Raw genomic sequence first — 7,895 nt, forward strand, 5'->3', positions numbered from 1 at the left:
GGCTAGTAGTATAGTAATATGTGAAATACCACGGCCTAGTATAGTCATACCAAGGCCTACTGTAATAACTCGATTTTTAACAACTAGCATCTTGTTTCACCAAAAACAAACTGGTGAAACTAGAAAGAAACTTATTTTTTAGACAAGTTTCAACAGTTTGTTTTTCATGAAACCAGATTCTATTTTGTAAAACTAGAGTTATTACACTAGGCCTTGGAATGACTATACTAGGCCGTGGTATTTCAAATATGAGTATACTAGGCCTTGGGGCTAGTAGTATATGTGAAATACCACGGCCTAGTATAGTCATACCAAGGCCTACTGTAATAACTCGATTTTTAACAACTAGCATCTTGTTTCACCAAAAACAAACTGGTGAAACTAGAAAGAAACTTATTTTTTAGACAAGTTTCAACAGTTTGTTTTTCATGAAACCAGATTCTATTTTGTAAAACTAGAGTTATTACACTAGGCCTTGGAATGACTATACTAGGCCGTGGTATTTCAAATATGAGTATACTAGGCCTTGGGGCTAGTAGTATATGTGAAATACCACGGCCTAGTATAGTCATACCAAGGCCTACTGTAATAACTCGATTTTTAACAACTAGCATCTTGTTTCACCAAAAACAAACTGGTGAAACTAGAAAGAAACTTATTTTTTAGACAAGTTTCAACAGTTTGTTTTTCATGAAACCAGATTCTATTTTGTAAAACTAGAGTTATTACACTAGGCCTTGGAATGACTATACTAGGCCGTGGTATTTCAAATATGAGTATACTAGGCCTTGGGGCTAGTAGTATATGTGAAATACCACGGCCTAGTATAGTCATACCAAGGCCTACTGTAATAACTCGATTTTTAACAACTAGCATCTTGTTTCACCAAAAACAAACTGGTGAAACTAGAAAGAAACTTATTTTTTAGACAAGTTTCAACAGTTTGTTTTTCATGAAACCAGATTCTATTTTGTAAAACTAGAGTTATTACACTAGGCCTTGGAATGACTATACTAGGCCGTGGTATTTCAAATATGAGTATACTAGGCCTTGGGGCTAGTAGTATATGTGAAATACCACGGCCTAGTATAGTCATACCAAGGCCTACTGTAATAACTCGATTTTTAACAACTAGCATTTTAAACAACTAGCATCTTGTTTCACCAAAAACAAAGTGGTGAAACTAGAAAGAAACTTTATTTTTTAGACAAGTTTCAACAATTTGTTTTTCATGAAACCAGATTCTATTTGGTAAAACTAGAGTTATTACACTAGGCCTTTGAATGACTATACTAGTCCATGTTATTTCACATATGACTATACTAGCCCTTGGGTTGGTTTTTAACATGTATTTACCCATCAGTGTGTGTGAGCGGCGCAAACAACATTAATGAAACTTATTAATGGTGAACCACAAATGTAAATTTATTTTTTATCACAAAAAAAAAATTTAAAAATTATTTTTTACGGCGTTTGGGGGCAGATGGTTTCAATTTGGGGGTGTGCAGGGAATATGCAACACTTGCAGTTGAAGACGGTGTTTGAGGGGAAGGGGCAACAAAACTTGTGGGGGAAGGTAGTCCAGTTAAGGGAATTAAACTTGGAACACTTGTAGGAGAGGAAATCTGTTCAGTTACATTAGTTGTAATGGCATGTCGCCGTAGGCTTGTGTGCCTGGACCGACTTTGGCCCAATGCCCGCCTTGATTGATTTCGCCTTGAAGTAGGGGCAAATATGGAATGTAGGTCCCCCGTCTGCTGGTATGGCTGCTGCTGCTGAGGTGGCGGCTGCTGCTGCAGAGGTTGCGGCTGCTGCTGAGGTGGCGGCTGCTGCTGAGGTGGCGGCTGCTGCTGAGGTGGCAGCTGCTGCTGAGGTGGTTGCTGCTGCTGAGGTGGTTGCTGCTGCTGCTGAGGTGGCGGCTGCTGCTGAGGTGGTTGCTGCTGCTGCTGAGGTGGCGGCTGCTGCTGAGGTGGCTGCTGCTGCTGAGGTGGCGTCTGCTGAGTTGGCTGCTGCTGCTGAGGTGGCTGATGCTGCTCTTCTTGGTCAGTGCTCGTCCTTGCAGGAGGACTGGTGGCGGCAGTGATGGCCCAGGTTTGCAGAGTGGTGGTGGCAGGGCTACTACATGTTGTTGTAGCGGCAGGGCTGTTCCATGTTTGCCTAGTGGTGGCTGAGCTCCACGCATGCATGGGATTTGCGGTGGTGCTCCAGACAGGAGCAGCGCTTGCCATGGTGGTGTCGGTGAAGTGACCAGCTGCACTCAGACTTGTGGTGGTGTAACGGTGGGTGTCCAGCCTTTGAAGAGAGGTGTCCGTGCAGTGGTATGCAGCACAAGTCGGTAGTGAGGTGAAGCGAGTCAATGGTGGCACAGGTGGAAAGGACACCACTGACTGCTGACCGTACCGATTATGCTGCATAGCCTGCAAGAAAGCATTGTTGCAGGCCTGCAGCACATTCAGCTGTTGATCAGGACTAAGGTGTTCCGCCATGCCCTTTTCAATCTTACTAAAAAAATGGTGTGCTGGTCTGTTGAGGTCGGCCTCCAGACGGTCAAGGCGCTGTTCTACAGAATTGAAGCGGTGTTCAAAGTGGTTAAAACCACGTTCCATCAGTGCAAAACCGCTTTCAACTCTGTCGGACAGTGACTTGAGGCTGGAATTAAATGTCTCGCTCAAATGCATAAACTCGGGCAAGACATTCCTGTCCAAGGCCCTCTGCCGCTGGCGGGTAGTGCCCGCATAACCAGTGGCAGAGACCTGGGACAGGGGAACACCTGATGGCCCAGCTTCCTGGTCACCAGCTGTGTGTGTGTGGGACCTGCAAGGTGCTTCCTGGCTGTCGGATGGCTGGGACGGGTCAGAGGACGTCCGACGAAGGACCGCTCCAGGGCCAGGTTGCAGGGTGCTGCTCCAGGTGCTGTGGAAGAAAGGAAAATCATTACTACCATGCCTTTACAAGAAGCATCAGCTGTGGATTAGAAAAACACAGATTAATAAAAATAAAAACCCAAAATGTATAATACTTACGATCTTGTGGCAAGGACCGGTCTTAGGAACTGCAACGCGTGATAGTGACGGTATCTAGTTCTGGTCCTTGACGCAGATCCACTGCGAACCTGGCCCTCAGCACGAACATCACTGTTGAAGCGGTCCTTGATCGAACGCCAACGTGTTCGGACTTTGTCCACTGTTGATAAAAAAAAACAGTGCCGTCAAGTACAACAGTCACTGCTTCACAATTTAGCAATACAATACTCAAAGCAGTCACTGTACACCCCGATGACACTGTTGGGTTTCCTGCTAGAATACACCTAGCACGAAACCCAACAGTGCCGTCAAGGACAACAGTCACTGCGGCACAATGTAGCAATACAATACTCAAAGCAGTCACTGTAGACCACGATGACACTGTTGGGTTTCCTGCTAGAATACGCCTAGCACGAAACCCAACAGTGCCGTCAAGGACAACAGTCACTGCGGCACAATGTAGCAATACAATACTCAAAGCAGTCACTGTAGACCACGATGACACTGTTGGGTTTCCTGCTAGAATACGCCTAGCACGAAACCCAACAGTGCCGTCAAGGACAACAGTCACTGCGGCACAATGTAGCAATACAATACTCAAAGCAGTCACTGTAGACCCCGATGACACTGTTGGGTTTCCTGCTAGAATACGCCTAGCACGAAACCCAACAGTGCCGTCAAGGACAACAGTCACTGCGGCACAATGTAGCAATACAATACTCAAAGCAGTCACTGTAGACCCCGATGACACTGTTGGGTTTCCTGCTAGAATACGCCTAGCACGAAACCCAACAGTGCCGTCAAGGACAACAGTCACTGCGGCACAATGTAGCAATACAATACTCAAAGCAGTCACTGTAGACCCCGATGACACTGTTGGGTTTCCTGCTAGAATACGCCTAGCACGAAACCCAACAGTGCCGTCAAGGACAACAGTCACTGCGGCACAATACAGAGCAGGGAAATACTCACTAAACGCCTTTTTGGCGGATGCTGTGGCACTGTCCCAGCCATCCATCAACGCTGCGGCCACCTCATTCCATAGCCGCCGTGTCACCACATTGTCCTTGTACAGCCGGTCACGGCTGTCCCACAACGGCGAACGCTCCTGGACCAGGCTGATGAGCTGCTCATTATCCAGGTAGACGTCTTCATCCCGTTGTGGAACCTAGACAAAACACATTCATTAGAATAATCAAATTTAAATTGACTAAAAAGTTACAAAAAAAGAAAAAAAAAAAAGAGTAAAAATAGAAGATAAAAAAAAAAAAAAAACATTACAAATCATTTGATACTTACATTACGTATCACCACCGGGACTTGGCTTCGCTGCTCCTGCTGTTCGCCCTCACTATTCCCGTCCGCAGATGATGATGACGATGTCTGAAAGTTGAAAAAAACGTAAGAGATTTGGAGAAGCAGCAGATATACTTACCAGATGCACGAAAATAATCACCTCACGGTCTGCTTGCGCCAATTCCTGCCGCGATGGGGAATACTCGGATTCTGAAGACATACTGCATGTAAAAATAATAAAAATCATTAGTACATACATAATTTAAAAGGACAGGCATATAATGTAATATACTCACATTCTTCGCTGATATAATGGGTTCTTGGTTGAATGTCTGCTCTTCAATCTGTCTAGTGTAGTAGTGGCAGAGTTTTGGCAGGCACCTCCTTTATATAGCCTTTTTTTTTTGGACTTTAGAAGATTCTAACTAGGATAAAAAGTGGACACCACCCAAAAAACGCTGCGCTAAAAAAGCGCATACCTGCGCATGCCAGTGCGCACGTATGCGCATCCATAGGCTATAATGGCCATTTTTAGCGCAAAACGTGCGCATACGTGCGCATGCGATTTTTTCAAGGGCCAAAAAATGCAACATGCAGCGTCTGGAAAATACCAACGCACACCCCAAAAAAACGCAGCGCATGAAAATCGCATACATGCGCTTACAAGTGCGCAGGTATGCGCACCCATGTTAAATATAGGGGAAAAATCGCATGCGCACGTATGCGTTTTTTTCCAGCGCTAAAAAACGCAAATGTGAAACCAGCCTCAGCCATAGCTGCATCATGCAAGTTTAATTAAGGATGTATATACTGTGGCGAAAAAAATATTTAGTCAGCCACCAATTTTGCAAGTTCTACTTAAAAAGATGAGAGGCCTGCAATTGACATCATAGGTAGACCACAACTATGAGAGTCAAAATGAGAAAACAAATCCAGAAAATCATCTTGTCTGATTTAGCAACATTTAGTTTGCAAATTATGGTGGAAAATAAGTACTTGGTCAGTAACAAAAGTTCATCTCAATATTTTGTTATATATCCTTTGCTGGAAATGACAGAGGTTGGCACACACTGTTGGTGGTATGTTGGCCCATTCCTCCATGCAGAACTCCTCTATAGCAGTGATGATTTGGGCCTGTCGCTAGACAACACAGACTTTCAAATCCCTCCAAAGGTTTTCTATGGGGTTGAGATCTGGAGACTGGCTAGGCCACTCCAGGACCTTCATATGCTTCTTATGAAGCCACTCCTTCGTCGCCCTGGTGGTGTACTTGGGATCATTATCATGCTGAAATACCCATCCATGTTTAATCTTCAATGCCCTTGCTGATGGAAGGAGATTTGCACTCAAAATCTCTCAATATATGGCCCCATTCATTCTTTCATGTATGTGGATCAGTCGTCCTGGTCCCTTTGCAGAGAAACAGCCCCAAAACACAATGTTGCCACCCCCATGCTTCACAGTAGGTATGGTGTTCTTTGGATGCAACTCAGCATTCTGTCTCCTCCAAACAAGACTAGTTTTGTTTCTACCAAACAGTTCTACTTTGGTTTCATCAGACCATATGACATTCTCCCAATACTCTTCTGGATAATCCAAATGCTCTCTAGCAAACTTCAGATGGGCCTTGGCATGTACTGGCTTAAGCAGGGGGACACATCTGGCACTGCAGGATCTGAGTCCCTGGAGGTGTAGTGTGTTACTGAGGATAGCCTTTGTTACGGTGGTCCCAGCTCTATGCAGATCTTTCACTAGGCCCCCCTGTGTGGTTCTGGGATTTTTGCTCACCATTCTTGTGATCATTTTGATCCCCCGGGGTGAAATCTTGCATGGAGCCCTAGATCGAGGGAGATTATCAGTGGTCTTGTATGTCTTCCATTTTCTTATTATTGCTCCGAAAGTTGCTTGCCTATTGCAGATTCAGTCATCCCAGTCTGGTGCAGGGCTACAATTTTGTTTCTAGTGTCCTTTGACAGCTCTTTGGATTTCACCATAGTGGAGTTTGGAGTGTGACTGTTTGAGGTTGAGGATAGGTGTCTTTTATACTGATAACAAGTACAAACAGATGCCATTACTATAGATAATGAGTGGAGGACAGAGGAGCCTCTTAAAGAAGACGTTACAGGTCTGTGAGAGCCAGAAATCTTGCATGTTTTTAGGTGACCAAATACTTATTTTCCACCATAATTTGCAAAATACATCTTGCCAAATCAGACAAGGTGATTTTCTGAATTTGTTTTCTCATTTTGACTCTCATAGTTGTGGTCTACCTATGATGTCAGTTACAGGCCTCTCTCATCTTTTTAAGTGGGAGAACTTGCACAATTGGTGGCTGACTAAATACTTTTTTCCCCACTGTATAATTTATATGATTGCGTAACTTAACTGACATAACAAGATCTTTATTTATAAGAAAATATGAATAAGATTATTATTTATTCATTAGATCTTGATGGTTAATGTAATGATCTATGTAATGCTAAAAATATGTATAATTTATAAATGTTTATTATTATTTACCATACCATACATTGTTTACTGTGCCTCAATGTAGCTGTAGTTATGTCACGTGTAGCGATTATAACATTGCAATCAATTATTCTTAAACCTTGCTGATATACAGTACTGTATATTCATTATATTAGCTTTATCTAAGCATCTGTAGCATTTTATAGTAAACTTTTTTTTAGCATAAATCATGAGTTGGCTGTCAGCTCACATATAAATACAAAAATTCTAATCACAGTACATCTGACTTAGAATTCAATGTAGACTCCTTAGGAACACTATGGTGCCAACCAGCAGCACAGCAGAGCAAACGATAACCGCGATACACACTAGATTAATGTCTGCTAAACTCACTAATAAAAAACAGAAAGGCCTCACTTTGACCTAAGGGCAAATGTGTGGGAAGGACTACTATCTATGTAATGTATATAACAGTTCAAAAGGTATATAATTAATGTTCGCTTATAATATATGTCAGCGCACACTGTGTCTGCTGCACTTTTTATATTATTGCATACACAACATTTCATTTTGGTAGAAGGCTCTGGCCACTTTTGATTTCTTTTTTGTAGCATACATTTTGCAGTAGCGTCTGTTCCATAATGGCTGAGCTCTCCTCCCATCAGTCTAAGTATGTTTTTCATGAGTCCTGGATCTTACCTGTTTGTTAGTTTGTAGTGGCAGATGGGCGTACACAATTTGGCAAAGAAGTATCTCAATTCAATTGGCATAGTCTTTATAACTTGAAAGGGAATCTGTCACCGGGTTTTTGCTACCCCATCTCAGAGCAGCATAATGTAAGGGCAGAGTCTCTGATTTTAGTAATGTATCACTTATTTAACTGGTTGCTGCAGTTTTGATAAAATCACTGTATTATCTGATGCAGATCTACAATTTCTTTGAATGCTGAGCTCAGTATATCCCCAGCCACACCACTGATTGGCAACTTTGTGTGTACACTGTGCATAGACAGAAAGCTGCCAATCAGTGGTGGGGGCAGGGTTATACAAAGCTCATGACCATAGAGGACTACAAGGCAGCAGGTTTATTAGTGATAAAACAGTGATT

General features: G+C 43.0%; 1 protein-coding gene across 1 annotated transcript; it reads right to left on the minus strand.

The window, feature by feature from the left end:
- Positions 1 to 1,220: 1,220 nt before the first annotated feature.
- On the minus strand, positions 1,221 to 3,216 carry LOC141086053 (uncharacterized). Its single transcript, XM_073571769.1, has 2 exons — positions 3,024 to 3,216; positions 1,221 to 2,913 (listed from the first exon to the last, which is right to left on the minus strand). The coding sequence occupies exon 2, from the start codon at positions 2,676 to 2,678 to the stop codon at positions 1,458 to 1,460; it is 1,221 nt and encodes a 406-aa protein (XP_073427870.1). The 5' UTR covers positions 2,679 to 2,913; positions 3,024 to 3,216; the 3' UTR covers positions 1,221 to 1,457.
- Between the last annotated feature and the right edge of the window lie 4,679 nt (positions 3,217 to 7,895).

Source organism: Dendrobates tinctorius, unplaced genomic scaffold (assembly GCF_039654945.1).
Source record: "Dendrobates tinctorius isolate UK_male_01 unplaced genomic scaffold, ASM3965494v1 ptg000030l, whole genome shotgun sequence".
NCBI classification, from domain to species: Eukaryota; Metazoa; Chordata; class Amphibia; order Anura; family Dendrobatidae; genus Dendrobates; species Dendrobates tinctorius.